This window comes from Ranitomeya imitator, chromosome 6 (genome assembly GCF_032444005.1).
Source record: "Ranitomeya imitator isolate aRanImi1 chromosome 6, aRanImi1.pri, whole genome shotgun sequence".
NCBI classification, from domain to species: Eukaryota; Metazoa; Chordata; class Amphibia; order Anura; family Dendrobatidae; genus Ranitomeya; species Ranitomeya imitator.
The window spans coordinates 248,064,302-248,089,344 of NC_091287.1; the positions used below are offsets into that span (position 1 = coordinate 248,064,302).

The 25,043-nt window shown below is 45.1% G+C and overlaps 1 protein-coding gene across 1 annotated transcript in view; it reads right to left on the minus strand.

Annotated features, from left to right (window-relative positions):
* Window positions 1-25,043, minus strand: part of CTNNAL1 (catenin alpha like 1) — a 412,273-nt gene that overhangs the window by 122,313 nt on the left and 264,917 nt on the right. The window contains exon 8 of the mRNA XM_069730576.1: window positions 11,306-11,392. Coding sequence (XP_069586677.1) covers window positions 11,306-11,392 — 87 coding nt within the window. The remainder of the gene's footprint in view (window positions 1-11,305; window positions 11,393-25,043) is intronic.

Sequence of the window (25,043 nt, forward strand, 5' to 3'; positions counted from 1 at the left end):
GATGCGCCAATTCCGGCACTTAGCCCCTCTCTTCCCACTCCCATGTAGCGGTGGGATATGGGGTAATGAAGGGTTAATGTCACCTTGCTATTGTAAGGTGACATTGAGCCGGGTTAATAATGGAGAGGCGTCAATAAGACGCCTATCCATTATTAATCCAATAGTAAGAAAGGGTTAATAAAACACACACACATTTGGAAAAAAGTATTTTAATATTCTTCATTTAACCATACTTACCATACTTCAGCGCCTGCAAAAAAAAGTAAAATAATAAACCGTATACTACCTGTCCGCTGTAGTCCAATTGATAACGAGTGTCCCACGACGATCTCCCCTATAGAACAGTGACGTCAGGTGATGTCACTGCTCTATAGGACCCACAGTGACACACTGACAGGAGACAATGGCTCCTGCAGTGCATCACTGAGGTTACTCTAGTTCACTGGTCTCACTTTATGGCAATTGCTGCGTGGGAAAATGTCTCACCCAGCAATGCCAATAGTGAGACTAGGGACTATTTTCTCACAGGGGCGTAGGAATACCTTGTGAGGAATACATGATGGAAGGATACCTTCCATCATTGTGTTCCTGGAGAGTGGTTGCATCAACTGATGCTCCTGCTCTCCAAGGGAGATCGTCGTGGGACACTCATTTTAACCCCTTCCCGACCCATGACGCCACGTAGGCGTCATGAAAGTCGGTGCCAATCCGACCCATGACGTCTATGCGGCGTCATGGAAAGATCGCGTCCCTGCAGGCCGGGTGAAAGGGTTAACTCCCATTTCACCCGATCTGCAGGGACAGGGGGAGTGGTAGTTTAGCCCAGGGGGGGTGGCTTCACCCCCTCGTGGCTACGATCGCTCTGATTGGCTGTTGAAAGTGAAACTGCCAATCAGAGCGATTTGTAATATTTCACCTATTATAACGGGTGAAATATTACAATCCAGCCATGGCCGATGCTGAAATATCATCGGCCATGGCTGGAAATACTAATGTGCCCCCACCCCACCCCACCGATCGCCCCCGCAGCCCCCCGATCTGGCCGGTACACTGCTCCGGCTCCCCTCCGTCAAGTGCTCCGCTCCCCCCCGTGCTCTTGTCCGCTCCCCCCGTGCTCCAATCACCCCCCCGTGATCCAATCACCCCCCCTGCACTCCGATCCACCCCCCCGGTGCTCCGTTCCACCCCCCCGTGCTCCATCCCAGCCCCCCCGTGCTCCATTCCAGCCCCCCCGTGCTCCATTCCAGCCCCCCCGTGCTCCGTTCCACTCCTCCCGCGCTCCGATTCCCCCCCCCCGTGCTCCGATCCCCCCCCCGTGCTCCGATCCCCCCCCCCCCCCCCGTGGTCCCCTCCCACCCCATCATACTTACCGATCCAGCCGGGGTCCCGTCCGTCTTCTCCCTGGGCACCGCCATCTTCCAAAATGGCGGGCGCATGTGCAGTGCGCCCGCCGAATCTGCCGGCCGGCAGATTCGTTCCAAAGTGCATTTTGATCACTGAGATATAATCTATCTCAGTGATCAAAATAAAAAAAATAATAAATGACCCCCCCCCCCTTTGTCACCCCCATAGGTAGGGACAATAAAAAAATAAAGAATTTTTTTTTTCCACTAATGTTAGAATAGGGTTAGGGTTAGGGGTAGGGTTAGGGTTAGGGGTAGGGTTAGGGGTAGGGTTAGGGGTAGGGTTAGGGGTAGGGTTAGGGTTAGGGCTAGGGGTAGGGTTAGGGGTAGGGTTAGGGGTAGGGTTAGGGCTAGGGTTAGGGTTAGGGTTAGGGTTAGAACTAGGGTTAGGGTTTCGGTATGTGCACACGTATTCTGGTCCTCTGCGGATTTTTCCGCTGCGGATTTGATAAATCCGCAGTGCTAAACCGCTGCGGATTTATGGCGGATTTACCGCGTTTTTTTCTGCGCATTTCACTGCGGTTTTACAACTGCGATTTTCTATTGGAGCAGTTGTAAAACCGCTGCGGAATCCGCACAAAAGAAGTGACATGCTGCGGAATGTAAACCGCTGCGTTTCCGTGCAGTTTTTCCGCAGCATGTGTACAGCGATTTTTGTTTCCCATAGGTTTACATTGAACTGTAAACTCATGGGAAACTGCTGCGGATCCGCAGCGTTTTCCGCAGGGTGTGCACATACCTTTAGAATTAGGCTATGTGCACACGGTGCGGATTTGGCTGCGGATTCGCAGCAGTGTTCCATCAGGTTTACAGTACCATGTAAACATATGAAAAACCAAATCCGCTGTGCCCATGGTGCGGAAAATACTGCGCGGAAACGCTGCGTTGTATTTTCCGCAGCATATCAATTCTTTGTGCGGATTCCGCAGCGTTTTAACACCTGTTCCTCAATAGGAATCCGCAGGTGAAATCCGCACAAAAAACACTGGAAATCCGCGGAAAATCCGCAGGTAAAACGCAGTGCCTTTTACCCGCGGATTTTTTGAAAAATGGTGCGGAAATATCTCACACGAATCCGCAACGTGGGCACATAGCCTTAGGGTTAGGGTTGGAATTAGGGTTGTGGTTAGGGTTAGGGGTGTGTTGGGGTTAGGGTTGTGGTTAGGGTTATGGCTACAGTTGGGATTAGAGTTAGGGGTGTGTTGGGGTTAGTGTTGGAGGTAGAATTGAGGGGTTACCACTGTTTAGGCACATCAGGGGTCTCCAAACGCAACATGGCGCCACCATTGATTCCAGCCAATCTCGTATTCAAAAAGTCAAATGGTGCTCCCTCACTTCCGAGCCCTGAAGTGTGCCCAAACAGTGGTTTACCCCCACATATGGGGTACCAGCATACTCAGGACAAACTGCGCAACAATTACTGGGGTCCAATTTCTCCTGTTACCCTTGTGAATCTAAAAAAATGCTTGCTAAAACATAATTTTTGAGGAAAGAAAAATGATTTTTTATTTTCACGGCTCTGCGTTGTAAACGTCTGTGAAGCACTTGGGGGTTCAAAGTGCTCACCACATATCTAGATAAGTTCCTTGGGGGGTCTAGTTTCTAAAATGGGGTCACTTGTAGGGGGTTTCTACTGTTTAGGTACATTAGGGGCTCTGCAAACGCAATGTGACGCCTGCAGACCATTTTGGGATCCAATTTCTCCTGTTACCCTTGGGAAAATACAAAACTGGGGGCTAAAAAATAATTTTTGTGGGAAAAAAAAAGATTTTTTATTTTCACGGCTCTGCGTTATAAACTGTAGTGAAACACTTGGGGGTTCAAAGTTCTCACAAAACATCTAGATAAGTTCCCTGGGGGGTCTAGTTTCCAATATGGGGTCACTTGTAGGGGGTTTCTACTGTTTAGGCACACCAGGGGCTCTGCAAACGCAACGTGACACCCGTAGACCATTCCATCAAAGTCTGCATTTCAAAAGTCACTACTTCCCTTCTGAGCCCCGACGTGTGCCCAAACAGTGGTTTACCCCCACTCATGGGGTATCAGCGTATTCAGGAGAAACTGGACAACAACTTTTGGGGTCCAATTTCTCCTGTAACCCTTGGGAAAATAAAAAATTCTGGGCTAAATAATTATTTTTGAGGAAAGAAAACGTATTTATTATTTTCACGGCTCTGCATTATAAACTTCTATGATGCGCTTGGGGGTTCAAAGTGCTCACCAAACATCTAGATAAGTTCCTTTCGGGGTCTAGTTTCCAAAATGGGGTCACTTGTGGGGGGTTTCTACTGTTAAGCCACATCAGGGGCTCTGCAAACGCAACGTGACGCCCACAGAGCATTCCATCAAAGTCTGCATTTCAAAACGTCACTACTTCACTTCCGAGCCCCGGCATGTGCCCAAACAGTGATTTACCCCCACATATGGGGTATCAGCGTACTCAGGAGAAACTGGACAACAACTTTTGGGGTCAAATTTCTCCTGTTACCCTTGGGAAAATAAAAAATTGCAGGCTAAAAGATCATTTTTGAGAAAATAATTTTTTTTTTTATTTTCATGGCTCTGCGTTATAAACTTCTGTGAAGCACTTGGGGGTTCAAAGTCCTCACCACACATCTAGATTAGTTCCTTTGGGGGTCTAGTTTCCAAAATGGTGTCATTTCTGGGGGATCTCCAATGTTTAGGCACACAGGGGCTCTCCAAACGTGACATGGTGTCCGCTAATGATTGGAGCTAATTTTCCATTTAAAAAGCCAAATGGCGTGCCATCCCTTCCGAGCCCTGCCGTGCGCCCAAACAGTGGTTTACCCCCACATATGGGGTATCAGCATACTCAGGACAAACTGGACAACAATATTTGGGGTCCAATTTCTCCTATTATCCTTGGCAAAATAGGAAATTCCAGGCTAAAAAATCATTTTTGAGGAAAGAAAAATTATTTTTTATTTTCATGGCTCTGCGTTATAAACTTCTGTGAAGCACCTGGGGGTTTAAAGTGCTCAATATGCATCTAGATAAGTTCCTTGGGGGGTCTAGTTTCCAAAATGGGGTCACTTGTGGGGGAGCTCCAATGTTTAGGCACACAGGGGCTCTCCAAACGCGACATGGTGTCCGCTAACAATTGGAGCTAATTTTCCATTCAAAAAGTCAAAAGGCGCGCCTTCCCTTCTGAGCCCTGCCGTGTGCCCAAACAGTGGTTTACCCCCACATATGAGGTATCGGCGTACTCGGGAGAAATTGCCCAACAAATTTTATGATCCATTTTATCCTACTGCCCATGTGAAAATGAAAAAATTGAGGCGAAAATAATTTTTTTGTGAAAAAAAAGTACTTTTTCATTTTTACAGATCAATTTGTGAAGCACCTGAGGGTTTAAAGTGCTCACTAGGCATCTAAATAAGTTCCTTGGGGGGTCTAGTTTCCAAAATGGGGTCACTTGTGGGGGAGCGCCAATGTTTAGGCACACAGGAGCTATCCAAACGCGACATGGTGTCCGCTAACGATGGAAATAATTTTTCATTCAAAAAGTCAAATGGCGCTCCTTCCCTTCCGAGCCTTACCATGTGCCCAAACAGTGGTTTACCCCCACATGTGAGGTATTGGTGTACTCAGGAGAAATTGCCCAACACATTTTAGGATCCATTTTATCCTGTTGCCCATGTGAAAATGAAAAAATTGAGGCTAAAAGAATTTTTTTGTGAAAAAAAAGTACTTTTTCATTTTTACGGATCAATTTGTGAAGCACCTGGGGGTTCAAAGTGCTCACTATGCATCTAGATAAGTTCCTTGGGATGTCTAGTTTCCAAAATGGGGTCACTTGTGGGGGAGCTCCAATTTTTAGGCACACGGGGGCTTTCCAAACGTGACATGGTGTCCGCTAAAGAGTGGAGCCAATTTTTGATTCAAAAAGTCAAATGGCGCTCCTTCCCTTCCAAGCCCTGCCGTGCGCCCAAACAGTGGTTTACCCCCACATATGAGGTATCAGCGTACTCAGGACAAATTGGACAACAACTTTCGTGGTTCAGTTTCTCCTTTTACCATTGGGAAAATAAAAAAATTGTTGCTAAAAGATAATTTTTGTGACTAAAAAGTTAAATGTTCATTTTTTCCTTCCATGTTGCTTCTGCTGCTGTGAAGCACCTGAAGGGTTAATAAACTTCTTGAATGTGGTTTTGAGTACCTTGAGGGGTGCAGTTTTTAGAATAGTGTCACTTTTGGGTATTTTCAGCCATATAGACCCCTCAAACTGACTTCAAATGTGAGGTGGTCCCTAAAAAAAATGGTTTTGTAAATTTCGTTGTAAAAATGACAAATCGCTGGTCAAATTTTAACCCTTATAACTTCCTAACAAAAAAAAATTTTGTTTCCAAAATTGTGCTGATGTAAAGTAAACATGTGGGAAATGTTATTTATTAACTATTTTGTGTCACATATCTCTCTGGTTTAACAGAATAAAAATTCAAAATGTGAAAATTGCAAAATTTTCAAAATTTTCGCCAAATTTCCGTTTTTATCACAAATAAACGCAGAATTTATTGACCTAAATTTACCACTAACATGAAGCCCAATATGTCACGAAAAAACAATCTCAGAACCGCTAGGATCCGTTGAAGCGTTCCTGAGTTATTACCTCATAAAGGGACACTGGTCAGAATTGCAAAAAACGGCAAGGTCTTTAAGGTCAAAATAGGCTGGGTCATGAAGGGGTTAATTGGATTTCTGCGGACCGGGAGTATATTGTTTGTTTATTATTTTAATATTTTTTACAGGTGGACAATGGCTTCGGGGAACAAAGTGACAAGTGATGGTGAGTATGTACTCTATGTTATATGTATTGTATGTTATATGTACTTTATGTCTGTAGTATGTATGTATGTACTGTATGTCGCATGTCGTCGCATGGTGCATGTCGTCGCATGTAGCATGTAGTTGCATGGTGCATGTCGCATGTCGTCGCATGGTGCATGTCGCCGCATGGTGCATGTCGTCGCATGGTGCATGTCGTCGCATGTAGCATGTCGTCGCATGGTGCATGTCGCCGCATGGTGCATGTCGTCGCATGTAGCATGTTGTCGCATGGCGCATGTTGTCGCATGGCGCATGTCGCCGCATGGCACATGTCGTCGCATGGCGCACTTCGTCGCATGGTGCATGTTGCATGTCGTCGCATGGCACATGTCGTCGCATGGTGCATGTCGTCGCATGGTGCATGTCGCCGCATGGTGCATGTCGTCGCATGGTGCATGTCGCCGCATGGTGCATGTCGCCGCATGGTGCATGTCGTCGCATGGTGCATGTCGTCGCATGTAGCATGTCGTCGCATGGTGCATGTCGCCGCATGGTGCATGTCGTCGCATGGCGCATGTTGTCGCATGGCACATGTCGTCGCATGTCGTCGCATGGTGCATGTTGCATGTCGTCGCATGGCGCATGTCGTCGCATGGCGCATGTCGTCGCATGGTGCATGTCGTCGCATGGTGCATGTCGCCGCATGGTGCATGTCGCCGCATGGTGCATGTCGTCGCATGGTGCATGTCGCCGCATGGTGCATGTCGCCGCATGGTGCATGTCGTCGCATGGTGCATGTCGTCGCATGTAGCATGTCGTCGCATGGTGCATGTCGCCGCATGGTGCATGTCGTCGCATGTAGCATGTTGTCGCATGGCGCATGTTGTCGCATGGCGCATGTCGCCGCATGGCACATGTCGTCGCATGGCGCATGTCGTCGCATGGCGCATGTCGTCGCATGGCGCATGTCGTCGCATGGCGCATGTCATCGCATGGTGCATGTCGCCGCATGGTGCATGTCGCCGCATAGTGCATGTCGTCGCATGTAGCATGTCGTCGCATGTAGCATGTCGTCGCATGGCGCATGTCGTCGCATGACGCATGTCGTCGCATGGTGCATGTCGCCGCATGGTGCATGTCGTCGCATGTAGCATGTAGTCACATGTGCATGTCTTCGCATGTAGCATGTCGTCGCATGTAGCATGTCGTCGCATGGTGCATGTCGCCGCATGGTGCATGTCGGCGCATGTCGTCGCATGGTGCATGTCGTCGCATGTAGCATGTCGTCGCATGGCGCATGTCGTCGCATGGCGCATGTCGTCGCATGTCGTCGCATGGTGCATGTCGTCGTATGGTGCATGTCGTCGCATGTAGCATGTCGTCGCATGGTGCATGTCGCCGCATGTAGCATGTCGTCGCATGGCGCATGTCGTCGCATGGTGCATGTCGTCACATGGTGCATGTCGTCGCATGGCGCATGTCGTCGCATGGCGTCGCATGGACGTTGTCGCATGTGTTGAATGATGTCACATGGTGTGTGTTGTATGTATGTACTGTGTATGTGTTTTTTTTTTTTTACATGCAACACATTAGCCGGATGATGGGACTACTACTGTCCCATCATTGGCTAATGTGTCACTCACTGTCAGTGTATCAGGCAGAGCCCGATGGGACTTGTAGTCCCATCGGACGATGCCTGCACACACACAAACACACCCCGGCAACCGCTCACCGCAATAAATACAACGGCGCCGGCCGCCAGAGCCCCGGCAACCGCTCACCGCAATAAATACAACGGCGCCTGCCGCCAGAGCCCCGGCAACCGCTCACCGCAATAAATACAACGGCGCCGGCCGCCAGAGCCCCGGCAACCGCTCACCGCAGCACAGCCCCGCCCGCAGATCCCAGCAGCAGTGAGCACACAAAGTCAGCCCCGCCCGCCCCCAGCACAGCCCTGCAGGCAGCCCCCAGTACCGCCCACAGCCCAGTCACTCTTGATGAGTGACTGCTGACTGTGAGGCTGGTCACGCCTGCTGCTGACGTCACGTCAATTTTCAGAGCCTGGAAATTGACGTGACGTCGGCGGAAATGAGCGGCGGCTGCAGCCTGGGGGTCACGTGACCCGGACTCAGCAACCAGAATAGCGCCGCTCACAGGCGAAAACGTCAACAGAAGGTAATTACACAAATCATTAGGGGCCCCGGGGGGATACATTGGGGGGTTAATTGAAAGTAGTGGACAACCCCTTTAAGTCATTATGTTCTCTTTTAGTTTTGCTGTATGTTGGTTCATGCATTGTAACAGAACGCTTCCAGTCTCCACATTAAATGCATGCCAAAACTTGGCCCATAGGGGTTAAATCATGATACACTGTAAATATCCAGCTGCCTGTCATTGAGAGACTATGTCTGTGCTAATTGTGTCCTGCTGCAGTTTCCTTCTGACCTTGGAGTGTCATACTACATGGTATATCTCAGTTTACCAGGACAAAGAGCTGGATGTGGTATGGTTATTAGTTATAAATACATTGACTTGTGGACAGAAAAAGTGATAAAGGCCCTTGTGAGTTTATGGAGCATAGAAAGAAGAAAATAAATCTAAAAAATAAATAAAATATATAAATAAAAATTTTTTAGGTCTTTTTAAAAGCAAAAAAAAAAAAAAAAGACCTAAAATTCTTTAATAACAAGATGTATTAAAAACAATAAAATATTCTTTTGCAGCAGGGCCATCAAGAAGGAAAATGGTTTCCTAACTGCAGCCATACTACAGAGACCCAACAGTAATTTAATATTCCCTCCACTGGAGTGCGCAGAAATTAAAGGGTTTCTTTTCAGCTTCAGTCATTTATGCCAAATAGTTCATGCATGCAAAGTTTACAGTTAATCGCGTATTAATTGCAGGGTGCATTGAACAAAGGGTTTTGATCACTTTAATGTGCTTCTAACTGCGCCATTAATCTGCTTTAAGAAGTTCTAAAGTGTTGTGTTTATCATCCAGAAAGTATTAGGACTCGGAGCTGGAGGCTTTCGAGACCGGAGAGAAAATCCACACAGCTCAAAGCGCACGGTTCAGAGCAGACTGTTCGGTAAATACCAGAAAACTGGTTTCATCGAAATTCTTGCCATCATCACTAGTCACTAGTTCCACCAATCCGGTGGCACAATGACATTTCTGTGTCTCCGTTTCATTGCCAGCAGCTCTCCCTCCTCTTAACCTATCCGAGAGCTTTTCTCAAAATTACCAAACAGGTTGTCATTACTTTCATTCAGGTACTGTACTAAGAAGAAGCTAGGAACACAACTGGGTCATTCAGAGTTCGTAATTCTCAGAATTCCAATGGCAAATTTACTTATCAAAAATATAAGAAATTGATTATAATAACAAAATAAAAAAGCAACGAAAAAGGTGATCTAAACTGGAAACATTTTTGAAGCCCAAGAACACAAGCTATGGTTGAGGAGATATAATTAGTTCTCGAGCCGCTAGGTTGATTGCTGTGCCAAGCCAAACAGGATGACACTGACGTTGTAGTTTGACTCTTATTATTTTGGAATTTTCCGATCATGAACAATTACATGAATTAAATATTTTCTATAGACAATTTAAGAAAATCAATTAGTAAAGAAATATAGAAAACAATATGAATCAGAGACCGGTCTCTGCATATCAAACAGCTGAAAGCATAGCCGGGGTTGAGGTGACTAGTTCAAGAAATGTGTCCCCACCAGCTTCTCCCCACTGGCTCAGCTAAACTGTCTCTCCCTATGGAGAAGCCAGCAGTAACATACTCTTCTACTTACACTAGTCACTTTGTCCCTAGTCGCACTTTCAACAAGGTTTTTCTCTAAAATGCTGCAGCGTTTTAGAGTAATGCATAGATGTTTAATATACACGAGCCAGTGTCGGATTCATGCTGCCTGTGATTCGGGAAGCATTAATCATGTGACAGGTTTCCTTTACGAATGATAAAGTTACTAACTAGGGGGCTATAATGAAATGGTAAAAGGGCTGTCGGCCTCAGGGTACAAGTCAGGAGTCCCTCTATGAGATAGGAACTCTTACATCTACACCATATTTCTGAATGAACAGTTCTAAGAAACAGGATGGTATTACAGGAGCTCCGTCTCGCTTCCCTAATTTAGAAATCACCATTAAGGCTGTGAGAGCTGAGAAGGTTGAAGATGGCCATCACTTTCTAAAAATAAAAAGCTAAGTGTAAACTCAGGGAACTCTACACATGGCATGCAGACTAATGTGGAAGACTAAAGAATGACAGTAAAAACAGACTGACACACACCAGTGCATGGAGCTGTATAATGCTATTTAGTTACAGAGCATGTAGAATACTGGCCTATTTTCGTTTGGAGCAATCATGTATAAAATATATGACAACTACACTCTGTGCTATGTGACTGGGAATTAGTCATTGCCTAACTTTCTGAGAATTAGATTTAGCAGTGATTTGTCAAAAGTAAAACCATCATGTATCGGAAAGTCTATAAAGGAGCACAATACATACTAATAATGATTCCAACTCGAAAACCGGTAAAAGAAACGGTCTAGAGCGTAGCTGTCATTCCAGGAGAACTTGCAGCAGAATGTCTGTCTTACTCTTGCTCCTCCCTTCCCCTCTGCATAGAACTTTATGAGCACCAACTGTCATCTTCTACATCAGTAGTAGGAAAATAGAAGCTCACTGAAGACAGATTGTTGCCTGTGAATTGAGGGTATTGAGGATGAAAGACCATCCACACAGAGAGAGAAGCAGATTTCTCTGATAAGAGTAATACTGATTTATACATTTTTTTTTTTAAACCAACAGTTACTCTTTCATATATGTATCACAAACCTCTATTCAGGATTTTTTGAGCTTCTCATTACAATTGCTCCATCTAGTTTCATATCACTTATAACGAAAGGCATTTGTAGCTACCGGTATGTTCTATCTCCACCAAATTGAAATTTATCAGTTTCCATTTTAAAAAAGGTCTTTAAGATAATGATTTGACATTTCAGAACACCATTGTAATGCTTTGGTTAATTCATCCTGCATCTATTTATCCTAATGCAACGGTAAACTTCAAAACGGCAGAATATTTCCTTAGACTTACCTCTCGTTTCAGTTCTGTAATGCACTGACACGTCTTCAGTATTGCCAGCTCCAAATCTTCCACAACGGCTTTTGTCTTTTGAGTTTGCTGCAGAAGACGCACAGACAGGTGAACTCAATCTACTACTAAAATCAATGCAAATAACATTACTATACAATTGTATAGCATAAGCCTATATGAGCTGCCATAACAAATACATTTTTTAATATTAACTGCATTTTCAATAACATACAATTTTGATAAACCTTAAAGGGAACCTGCAAGCAGGATTTCACACCACAAACTATTTATATTTGCTTATAGCTCTTTCAAAGTCAAGTCCATCAATATCTTTACATGGCCAATCCGTTACCCTGTTACTGAGAAATCAGCTTTTGATCTGATATGCAAATGAGGCTTATGAGCTATTATAGATCTATAAGCCTTTGTCACACCAGCTCTATTACCTGCCCAGTGCCGCCACCTACTGCTTGACTGACTGCGCCTTCACCTGAAGTCACACAGGGTAGAGGCTGTCAGGCAGGAGGCGGAGGTGCCGGGCGGAGTGACAGAGACTTCAGATCTACAGCCTTATTTGCATAACAATTCAAACCCCGATATCTCAGGAATGTAACATTTAGCAACTTCGCAATATATTTTGCGTTGCAATGCCTAAATTATTTTAGGATCTCGACAGGCTGTTGGCGAATTGGAAAATTTGTGTTTAGAAACTCAATCGACTCCACAAAAGCAGAGGGTCTCATACCTCCATACCAGTATAAAGGCTCTTTTGTATAAAGACTCTCATACCTCCATACCAGTATAAAGGCTCCATCACACTCCCGTCATTGGTTTTCTTTTTTGTGTACAAGAAAAACTGATTGATTTCCATCAATGACTTTTATCCAAATTTTTCTATTTATCTTACCTGGTCCATGAATCCATTTTTACCGGTCACTATATGCCATTACATGATGCATAATTGTGACAGGGTGTGATGCAAAAAAACTAGACTCCAACAATTCTTTAAAGGGAATCTGTCACCCCATTTTTTGGCCTATAAGCTGCCAAAAATGGGGTGACAGATACCCTTTCCATTCTCTCCGTTCTCGTTTATTAAGAGAAGTTGGGTGAGGGTAGACGGCACGTGACCATAAGCATGAAAATCAAATAGGCCAGGTGATCACAAACCGGAAATGGCAGCACTTTGGACACAGTGCATGTTTGTTGCGTCCAAACCGATGCCGTCTACTGAACGCAGGTAAATCAGTATGTGATCACTGAGCCGTGTGGATTCACCACATCCAATATATTCTATATCTATCTGTAATTTCTCTTGTGGGGATTAGCGTCTCCATAAGAGAAATTGACAGGCTGCGGTCTAGAAAGACACGCCGCATGTCAGTCTCCACGTGTGATCCGCAGGCGTCGGTGCACGCATAGTGGATATGGGATTTCTAGAGTCCTATTCACTGTGCTGCCCGCTGCGGGTTTGATGGTGCATAAGTACGCAGCATCCAACAAGCAGAGGTTCCTGATTGTGGGCACATACCCATACATCCGCAGCTGGGCTGACTTATCTATTGGCTACAGGTTGTACAGTAGGGATGAGCCGCACCTCAATGGAGAGGTTACAGCTGTGCTTAGCGGGAAAATGGCTTAAGGTTGGGGGAACGTTTAAACTAGGACAGGGGGGGGTCAAATACTGTACAAGAGGAACAGATAAGTAATAAAAGTGGGGGTGGCATGAAGGTTAGGACACTTAATACACTAAGGAGGAAGAGAGATTTAAAAAAAATAGAAAGTGCATGTACAGTAACGCCAGAAGCTACATGAACAAGGTTTAGGAATTACAATAATAATCCTGGAAGATTATGAAATGGTGGGGATTATTGAAACAAATAAGTGAGGTGGAGGGGTTTGTCCATGTAAAATCCATCCAGCATGATAACATGAGTCTCCAAACATAATGGAAAGTGCAGAAAATATCCTCATAATGCAAATAAATGAGGCAGCAAATCAGGGAGAAATAATTATTTTGGGGGACTTAAACTACCCCGATATAAATGCAGAAACTTGCAGGGCCAGCAAAGGTAACAGGTTTTTGTTAATAAAATAAAATTATTTTCCATAGCTGGTGCACGACCCAACAAAAGAGGGGCCCATCTAGGCATCATTTTAGCCAATAGCCAAGACAAAATATCAAATGTAGGGGAGGAAGTCACATCAGAAACGGTCACTATTTCACAGTTTATAATCACATTTAGTGACTGCAGACTTTTCTCCTGAGACAAGATAATCCCTTTTAAGGATGGAACTGCATATCAAAGTTCTAAAAAAAAGCATAAAACAGAAAACAGCACCAAAGAGCAGCAACCTCTCAGAATCATTGTCTACACATGCTTCACACTTACAGGTTTTGATCTTTATGGGTATTTGATCATAGATACCATTTTTTTGGACTATAAGATGCACTTTTTCTCCCAAAAAATTTGGGAGGAAAATGGGGGGGTGCCGCTTATAGTCCAAATGCAGGCTTACTGGGGGTGGGGGGGGTGGGGGAGGGGGAGGGTTGCGGCAGTGGTGTAGCAGCGTCCCTTCCTCCAGGAACCACTGTTGGCAGAAGTGTGGCGATGCTGAAACTCTCTGTTGGCGGTGAGCAGTGTGGAATGCATCATCGGTTTCCCTGCAGCCATCTTCCTGAAGCCATGGGCTGCTGGAGGCGGCGCGTGCGTGGATTCGGATCTTAGCTGGGCCTCTTGCGCTCCATTATCCTGAGGCTGTGGGCGTTAGGAAAATGGCTGCTGTGTGTAGATTGAGATCTTGGTGGCCCTCGGCTTCAGGAAAATGGCCACCAGAGACTGCGCGTGTGCGTAGATCGAGATCTCGGCAGCCATCGGATTCAGGAAAATGGCCGTCAAGAAACCCAATGATGCACTCGTCTCTGCTCACCGTGGACACCGGGCCGCAGCATTGCCACATTTCTGCTGCCGTCATCCTGAGGAAGGGACCCTGCTCCATGCAACGCACTTTGCTCTGCCTCACTGCCGACATCGGACCTGCAGCATCGCACCGCTGGGATACCCCGGAACTACAGCATCACCCTATTTTTGCCACCACCTTCATCCTGAGGAAGGGACCATGCCTCCTGTGACCCCACTCTACCACCGCCAGCCCTCCGGTAAGATATCTTAAATTCAGATGACAAGACGGACCCCCCATCTTATAAAAATCTATTTTTTGCTATTTGCCACATCAAAATCTGGGGTGCGTCTTATGGTCCGGTGCTTCTTATAGTTATAAAAATATGGTACTTTTACTAAACTTAAGAGAGCAAAGTGATAGAGCATATATTGCCAAACTAATTCTAATAATTTCACAGTAAAGTGACCAATTTATTAGCACATCTTTAAAATTCACTGGCCCTTGTGATGAAAGGACGTCCAGGTCTTGGCCACTGTCTTATGCATCATGGCAAGAACTATAAAGTGAATAATACTATAGACCTAGTCGCAGACATACCTGGCTTAAAGAGGGGTATGTAAGCGCAGGTTGAAATGCTTCATATGGTCTATGCCCTAGATAATTTTTTGGTGCTGAGATTCTTGCCCTACATGCTTCTTGCGACCCTGTTGGCTATTTGCCACAAAATTTAGAAATAAACATTTTTGACATGCAAAAACAAACCCCCCAAAAATTAGTGACCAATACAGTCACCTTTCTTTATGATGACACTCAACAGCCTTCCCATCCATAGATTCTGTCAGTTGCTTGATCTGTTTACGATCAACATTGCGTGCAGCAGCCACCACAGCCTCCCAGATACTGTTCCGAGAGGTGTACTGTTTTCCCTCCCTGTAGATCTCACATTTTATGAGGGACCACAGGTTCTCTATGAGGTTCAGATCAGGTGAACAAGGGGGCCATGTCATTATTTTTTCTTCTTTGAGACCTTTACTGGCCAGCCACGCTGTGGAGTAGTTGGAGGCATGTGATGGAGCATTGCCCTGCATGAAAAACATGTTTTTCTTGAATGATAGCGACTTCTTCCTGTACCATGGCTTGAAGAAGTTGTCTTCCAGAAATTGGCAGTAGGTCTGGGAGTTGAGCTTCACTCCATCCTCAACCCGAAAAGGTCCCACAAGTTCATCTTTGATGATACCAGCCCATACCAGTACACCACCTCCACCTTGCTGGCGCCTGAGTCAGAGTGGAGCTCTCTGCCCTTTACTGATCCAACCTCTGGCCCATTCGTCTGGCCCATCAAGAGTCACTCTCATTTCATGAAAAGTCAGTCTTACGATATTTCTTGGCCCAGTCTTTACGTTTTATCTTATGTTTCTTGTTCAAAGGGGTTGTTTTTCAGCCTTCCTTACCTTGGCCATGTCCATGAGTATCGCACACCTTGTGCTTTTTGTTACTCCAGTTATGTTTCAGCTCTGAAATATGGCAAAACTGGTGGCAAATGGCATCTTGGCAGCTTCACGCTTGATTTTCCTCAATTCATGGGCAGTTATTTTGCGCCTTTCTTGCCCTACATGCTTCTTGCGACCCTGTTGGCTATTTGACATGAAACGCTTGATTGTTCGGTGATCACGCTTCAAAAGTTTGGCAATTTCAAGACTGCTGCATCCCTCTGCAAGACATCTCACAATTTTTTGACTTTTCAGAGCCCGTCAAATCTCTCTTCTGACCCATTTTGCCAAAGGAAAGGAAGTTGCCTAATAATTAAGCACACCTTATATAGGGTTCAGATGTCATTAGACAACACCCCTCCTCATTACAGAGATGCACATCACCTGATTTACTTAATTTGTAGCTGGCTCTCAAGCCTGAACAGCTGTAGGAGGAGCTGTAGGAGCCGGAGTAGGACAACATGTATAAAAAGAATCATGTGATCAAAATACAACTTGCCTAATAATTCTGCAAACAGTGAGTATGTATGTATATGTGTATATATATATATATATATATATATATATATATATATATATATATATATATATATATATATATACACATAAGTAAAATGTAAATTCTTTTATTCTATAAACTACTGACAACATGTCTCCAAAGTTCCAAGCAGTACATCTTGTATTTATTTTCTGAAAATGAGAAATGGTCAACATAAAAAAGTGCATTGCTTGCAGACCTCGAATAATGCAAAAAAGCAAGTCCATAATAATTTAGAAACAACAATACTAATGTTTTAACTCAGGAAGAGTTCAGAAATCAATATTTTGTGGAATAACCATGATTTTTAATCACAGCTTTCATGCGTCTTCGCATGCTTTCCACCAGTCTTTCACGCTGCTTAAATTTTTGTACCAGGAGTAGCATAAGGTCACCCAAAAGCAGTGTGAAAGGCTGGAGGAAAGCACGCCAAGACGCATGAAAGCTGTGATTAAAAATCATGGTTAACCCCTTTCTGACATGGGACGTACTATCCCGTCGAGGTGGGGTGGGCCCCCATGACCATGGACGGGATAGTACGTCCAGCGCGATCGGCGGCGCTCACGGGGGGAGCGCCGCCGATCGCGGCCGGGTGTCAGCTGTTTATCGCAGCTGACATCCGGCACTATGTGCCAGGAGCGGTCACGGACCGCCCCCGGCACATTAACCCCTGGCACACCGCGATCAAAGATGATCGCGATGTGCCGGCGGTATAGGGAAGCTTCCCGCAGGGAGGGGGCTCCCTGCGGGCTTCCCTGAGCCCCCCGCAGCAACGCGATGTGATGTGGTCCCTAAAATAAAATGGTGTTGTAAAAATGAGAAATTGCTGGTCAACTTTTAACCCTTATAACTCCCTAACAAAAAAATGTGGGAAATGTTACTTATTAAGTATTTTGTGTGACATATCTCTGTGATTTAATTGCATAAAAATTCAAAGTTGGAAAATTGCGAAATTTTCATAATTTTCGCCAAATTTCCGTTTTTTTCACAAATAAACGCAGGTAATATTAAAGAATTTTTACCATTGTCATGAAGTACAATATGTCACGAGAAAACAATGTCAGAATCACTGGGATCCGTTGAAGCGTTCCAGAGTTATAACCTCACAAAGGGACAGTGGTCAGAATTGTAAAAATTGGCCCGGTCATTAACGTGCAAACCACCCTTGGGGGTAAAGGGGTTAATCCACAAAATACTGATTTCTGAATTTTTCCTGAGTTAAAACATTAGTATTGTTATTTCTAAATGATTATGACCTTGCTTTTTTGCATTATTTGAAGTCTGCAAGAATTTTTTGGGTTATTTTGACCATTTCTCATTTTCAGAAAATAAATACAAAATTTATTGCTTGGAACTTCAGAGACATGTTGTCAGTAGTTTATAGAATAAAAGAACAATTTACATTTTACTCAAAAATATACCTATAAAGAGAAAAGTCAGACAAACTGAACATTTTGCAGTGGTCTCTTAATTTATATTCCAAACTTTTCAATATATACTAAAGGTACCGTCACACTAGACGATATCGCTAGCGATCCGTGACGTTGCAGCGTCCTCGCTAGCGATATCGTCCAGTGTGACAGGCAGCAGCGATCAGGCCCCTGCTGTGCTGTCGCTGGTCGGGGAAGAAAGTCCAGAACTTTATTTCGTCGCTGGACTCCCCGTAGACATCGCTGAATCGGCGTGTGTGACACCGATTCAGCGATGTCTTCACTGGTAACCAGGGTAAACATCGGGTAACTAAGCGCAGGGCCGCGCTTAGTAACCCGATGTTTACCCTGGTTACCATCCTAAAAGTAAAAAATAACAAACACTACATACTTACCTACAGCCGTCTGTCCTCCAGCGCTGTGCTCTGCTCTCCTCCTGCTCTGGCTGTGAGCGTCGGTCAGCCGGAAAGCAGAGCGGTGACGTCACCGCTCTGCTTTCCGGCCGCTGTGCTCACACAGACAGTACAGGAGGAGAGCAGAGCACAGCGCTGGAGGACAGACGGATGTAGGTAAGTATGTAGCGTTTGTTTTTTTTACTTTTAGGATGGTAACCAGGGTAAACATCGGGTTACTAAGCGCGGCCCTGCGCTTAGTTACCCGATGTTTACCCTGGTTACCGGCATCGTTGGTCGCTGGAGAGCGGTCTGTGTGACAGCTCTCCAGCGACCAAACAGCGACGCTGCAGCGATCCGGATCGTTGTCGGTATCGCTGCAGCGTCGCTAAGTGTGACGGTACCTTAAGCCATGCTGGCATGTTAGATATTGAAATTAACACATTTGATTACGCCAAGCTCCATTTCTCAGGAAAGAAAGTCCCTGCAGGCCACCTCTACCAAATCAAAACATTAAAGACGACAATTAAATGTGCTTTTCTTCACCTAACAGGCTTATTCACTAGGAGACAAACACAAGAAAATATTAAATCAGTTAAACGTTGGGTGGCGTCTACTCAATGTAGACTTTAAGGCTGTGTGCACACGTTGCGTTTTTTTCGCGTTTTTTTCACAGTTTTTCCCGATAAAAATGCTATAAAACCGCAAAAAAAATGCATACAATAAGCATCCCATCATTTAGAATGAATTCCTCATGTTTTGTGCACATGATGCGTTTTTTTCCGCGAAAAAAACGCATCGCGGTAAAACCTGCAGCATGTTCATTAATTTTGCAATTTTTTTTGCGGATTTCCCACAACAAAGTGCATTGGGAAATGTCCGGAAAAAAACGCTGCAAAACCGCATGCAGATTTCTTGCAGAAAATGTCCAGTTTTTCTCAGGAATTTTCTGCTAGAAATCCTGAATGTGTGCACATAGCCTTAGTCTAGTGATATTCATGTCAAGTTACGTTTTCTAATGTAGTATTAAATGCATTTATTAGAACCTAAAGTATAATGTATGGAGCGGTGATGGCACCGGATCAGGAGCGGAGCTGGGCCTATACCATCAGCACAATGTCAGATGTAACACACAGATGACACTGCCAACATTACAGTAAACTGATTCAAAGTCAAGTATGGAAGTATATTAGAAACGGGGCCTAAAAGGCTATGTAGCAGGCACAAAGTACTAATACAGTATTGCAGGGTACCGTTAAAAGCGATGAGAAGATAACATGCTTAAATCAACAACTGGGACAAAAAAAAATTACTTACAAAGTCCCTTATATACGCCTCAACATTGAAATTGCATACACAAAGAAGCATAGTTGTGGAATTATGAAAATCACAGGATTGATAGACATAGTAATGATATGGTAATGATGAAAAGTGGAAACAAAACAGCCCAATTTATTCAGAATCATGTTAAAGCACCACACACAAAAGTACACACACTCCCATGAATTGTCATGCCATCACTGAGGTTGTCCAGTACGCAAACAACCCATTCTCAATCGCTATGTTACCCCATGTAAAATAACAACACTACACTTATAATTACCTCTGATGCCGGCAACATTACAGCAATGTCAGCACTTGCTCTCATGGGGCTCACTCGAGATTGTAATGTCACGCAGCACCCGCAGCCCATCAGCGGTGGCTTCACTCTCCCCTCCTTCAGATAAATCAAACTTCCGGAGAAAGTCAAAGCTGCGGCTGCTCACACTCCCTCCGAATGTCAATTACTTTCATAGAAGAGTGTGAAACTAGTGTTGATTGGCTACAGGGATGGCATTACATATCAAGGTGACAAGTCCCGGGAGAGAAAGTGCCAATGTCACTGGAATGCCGCCTGCACCAGAGGAGAGTAGAAGTTTCTTATTCTACTGGGGGGGGGGGAGATTCTGACAGGCTTGTCAGAGTAATGGACAACCCCTTTAATGGTTGTCTGAGGAATGTTCTGCCATGCTGTATTTGAGAGTGCAAATCATAAGATATCTGTCTGACAACCCTGACTGATTCCCCCCCGAGGAGAATAAGAACACGTCTACTCCCCTCTGGTGCAGGCGGCGTTCCAGTGATATTGGCACTTTCTCTCCAGGAACTTCTGTCCCGGCAGCTACCTTTTCAATTTCCGAACATGACATTCCTCAGACAAACATTAATAACCTCATTGATAGCTTGCCAAGGTGTTTAAGTGTGTGCAATTCTGCACAAGATGTTTTGAAAATGGTTTCCATTTTTTAATCATTTGCATGTCATTAACAAGTCTAGTGATTCTGGGATTTTCATAAATCAATGTGCTGCAGTTTCAAAGTTGAGGAGTGTAATTAGAAAAAAAAAGAAACAACCAAGCATAAAAATAAGTCCATAATTCTTATCAATGCAAACATAAAGACCATTATACTAAAAGTATAATTTTGTTTGATGTGATTTCTCCCATTAATTTAAAAAGTCACACACAGTCCAATAAATAAATCTTACATCACATAAAAAATAAATCCTCACAGAGCTCCAGAAGTAAAAACGTTACAACTCGCAGAATATGGCAACAATTTTTTGAAGGGTTTTTATTTTGTACATTAGAAAAAATAATAAAAACTATACACATTTGAATAGCTGAATAGTCACAGAAAAACATTAACTGATAACCTCTGTGCTGTGTAACCTCAAGCAAACAAGACATCATCAAGCAGGAAGAGGCAGCACCGGGCAGGGAATAGAGCTGGAGTGCTGGAGGTGTAAGGAGATGGACATATTGCCCTGCTCCCCCTTGAAGACATCACCATGTGTATAATGTGATGTGTAATCTGAGTAATGTCCTGTGGCATGTGTACATCTTTTGTCGTGTGAAGTGTAAGATGTTTGATTATGTTATGTTCTAATGTAAGGAATTATAATGCATAGTGATGTGATGCATGAAAGACATGGGCGGACACAACGCATGTGCAGCTGCACAGAGGCCCAGGAGGACAGGGGCCCCATCAGCTGCTCAAATATCTTACTCTCTCATAGAGCCAGCGGCTGCATCTACACTAAAGGTACCTTCACATTTAGCGACGCTGCAGCGATCTAGACAACGATCCCGATCGCTGCAGCATCGCTGTGTGGTCGCTGGAGAGCTGTCACACAGACAGCTCTCCAGCGACCAACTATGCGAAGTCCCCTGGTAACCAGGGTAAACATCGGGTTACTAAGCGCAGGGCCGTGCTTAGCAACCCGATGTTTACCCTGGTTACCAGCGTAAACGTAAAAAAAAAAAAAAACACTACATACAGTGGGGCAAAAAAGTATTTAGTCAGTCAGCAATAGTGCAAGTTCCACCACTTAAAAAGACGAGAGGCGTCTGTAATTTACATCATAGGTAGACCTCAACTATGGGAGACAAACTGAGAAAAAAAATCCAGAAAATCACATTGTCTGTTTTTTTAACATTTTATTTGCATATTATGGTGGAAAATAAGTATTTGGTCAGAAACAAAATTTCATCTCAATACTTTGTAATATATTCTTTGTTGGCAATGACAGAGGTCAAACGTTTTCTGTAAGTCTTCACAAGGTTGCCACACACTGTTGTTGGTATGTTGGCCCATTCCTCCATGCAGATCTCCTCTAGAGCAGTGATGTTTTTGGCTTTTCGCTTGGCAACACGGACTTTCAACTCCCTCCAAAGGTTTTCTATAGGGTTGAGATCTGGAGACTGGCTAGGCCACTCCAGGACCTTGAAATGCTTCTTACGAAGCCACTCCTTCGTTGCCCTGGCGGTGTGCTTTGGATCATTGTCATGTTGAAAGACCCAGCCACGTTTCATCTTCAATGCCCTTGCTGATGGAAGGAGGTTTGCACTCAAAATCTCACGATACATGGCCCCATTCATTCTTTCATGTACCCGGATCAGTCGTCCTGGCCCCTTTGCAGAGAAACAGCCCCAAAGCATGATGTTTCAACCACCATGCTTTACAGTAGGTATGGTGTTTGATGGATGCAACTCAGTATTCTTTTTCCTCCAAACACGACAAGTTGTGTTTCTACCAAACAGTTCCAGTTTGGTTTCATCAGACCATAGGACATTCTCCCAAAACTCCTCTGGATCATCCAAATGCTCTCTAGCAAACTTCAGACGGGCCCACACATGTACTGGCTTAAGCAGTGGGACACGTCTGGCACTGCAGGATCTGAGTCCATGGTGGCGTAGTGTGTTACTTATGGTAGGCCTTGTTACATTGGTCCCAGCTCTCTGCAGTTCATTCACTAGGTCCCCCCGCGTGGTTCTGGGATTTTTGCTCACCGTTCTTGTGATCATTCTGACCCCACGGGGTGGGATTTTGCGTGGAGCCCCAGATCGAGGGAGATTATCATTGGTCTTGTATGTCTTCCATTTTCTAATTATTGCTCCCACTGTTGAATTCTTCACTCCAAGCTGGTTGGCTATTGCAGATTCAGTCTTCCCAGCCTGGTGCAGGGCTACAATTTTGTTTCTGGTGTCCTTTGACAGCTCTTTGGTCTTCACCATAGTGGAGTTTGGAGTCAGACTGTTTGAGGGTGTGCACAGGTGTCTTTTTATACTGATAACAAGTTTAAACAGGTGCCATTACTACAGGTAATGAGTGGAGGAAAGAGGAGACTCTTAAAGAAGAAGTTACAGGTCTGTGAGAGCCAGAAATCTTGATTGTTTGTTTCTGACCACTTGCACTATTGCTGACTGACTAAATACTTTTTTGCCCCACTGTACTTACATTCCGGTGTCTGTCCCCCGGCGCTGTGCTTCTCTGCACTGACTGTGAGCGCTGGCCGGAAAGCACAGTGGTGACGTCACCGCTGTGCTCTGCTTTCCGGCTGGCGCTTACAGAGTGCAGAGAAGCACAGCGCTGGGGGACAGACACCGGAATGTAAGTATGTAGTGTTTGTTTTTTTTACGTTTACGCTGGTAACCAGGGTAAACATCGGGTTACTAAGCGCGGCCCTGCGCTTAGTAACCCGATGTTTTACCTGGTTACCAGTGAAGACATCGCTAAATCGGCGTCACACACGCCGATTCAGCGATGTCTGCGGGAGTCCAGCGACGAAATAAAGTTCTGGACTTTCTGCTCCGACCAACGATGGCACAGCAGGATCCTGATCGCTGCTGCCTGTCAAACTCAACGATATCGCTAGCCAGGACGCTGTAACGTCACGGATCGCTAGCGATATCGTTCAGTGTGAAGGTACCTTAAGAGGAGAAGAAGGGGCCGTACCTGAGTCTTTTGCTGTCAGAGAGGGGCCTCTTCCTCTTCTCTGAGTTGATGCTGCCGCTGGCTCTTTGATATGATGAAGGAGCCCGGGATCCCTGGACATGCCCCCAGCTTCTCTTCCTGGTGCAGGCAGGAACAGGCCTGGTAAGTATGGCTGATCTCAGCCAGTCCTGTTTCCTGCCTCCTCCTCACTACCTCTGACTGCTGCTGGGAACAGCCTCTGAGCAGTCAGTACATCTGTCACCTCTTCTGCCTCCTGAGCAGTTCTGATAACTGAACTGCCTGATCAATGTTCACATGAGCTATCACATCAATCCCCCTGCCCCCTGTAGCTACCAGCACCCCCTGTACTGAGGGGGCTTTATTGAAAAACTGCGCATTCAGATGCAGGAGCTGCAGTGTGAATGCTGCCTGAGTGGCCAGTGCAGCCATTCCTCAGTACAGGGGTGGCAAGCGGCTACGGGGGGGAGGGGAGGTTGATGTGATGGCCGATGGTCACATGTGTCAGACACTTGACAGAACTTCTCAGGAGGAAGAAGTGTCAGATCCACTGACTGCGGGGAGGCTATACTCTGCAGCTATCAGAGGTAGTGAAGAGGCAGGAGGACTGGCCAGTAAGTGTGGATGGAGGACTGAAGACCCCCAGGATGGAGCTGCTGGAGATGGAAGAATGCACCTGACAGAGGGACGACACGTGTAAGTAACAAAATGTGTACAGACTTACTATCACTTATGTGTATTACCATACTTCTGTACACCTGTTTGTAAAAGTCTATATATAAATCTACTATATAATTGTCTAAGGGTCACTTCCGTCTGTCTGTCACAGATATTCATTGGTCGCGGCCTCTGTCTGTCATGGAAATACAAGTCGCTGATTGCTCGTGGCAAAACGCCCACGACCATTGCCACGACCAGTCAGCGACGAGCACGGTCTGGCGGCAAAATGGCCGCTCCTTCCTCCCCGCAGTCAGTGCCCGCTCCATACTCCCCTCCAGTCAGCCCCCACACAGGGTTAATGGCAGCGTTAATGGACCGCGTTATGCCGCGCTGGCTCTGGGAGCCGCCGGAGGGTGAGTATATAACTACGGTATATTTTATTTCAATTGTTTTTTTTTTTTGTTTTTTTTTAACTGAGATATGGTGCCCACATTGCTATATACTACGTGGCCTGTGTTATATACTATGTGGGCTGTGCTATATACTGCGTGGGCTGTGCTATATACTTCAAGGGGTTTGCTATATACTGCGTGGGCTGTTATATACTGCATGGGCTGTGTTATATACAGCGTCGCTGTGCTAATATACTACGTGGGCTGTGCTATATACTACGTGGGCTGTGCTATATACTACGTCACTGTTATATACTACATAGGCTGTGTTATATACTGCGTGGCTGTGCAACATACAATGTGGGATGTGTTATATACTGCGTGGGCTGTGTTATATACTGCGTGCCTGTGTAATATACTACGTCGCTGTGCTAATATACTGCGTAGGCTGTGCTATATACTACATGGCTGTGCTATATACTGCGTGGCCTGTGTTATATACTACATCGCACTACATATTCTAGAATACCCGATGCGTTATAATCGGGCCCCCATCTAGTGTATGTACATGTACCTATGCACAGTGCTCATATGTATCTGTGGGACACAAAGATAATCACAGTACACTATATATGTGTATATATGTGTGTGTGTGTGTG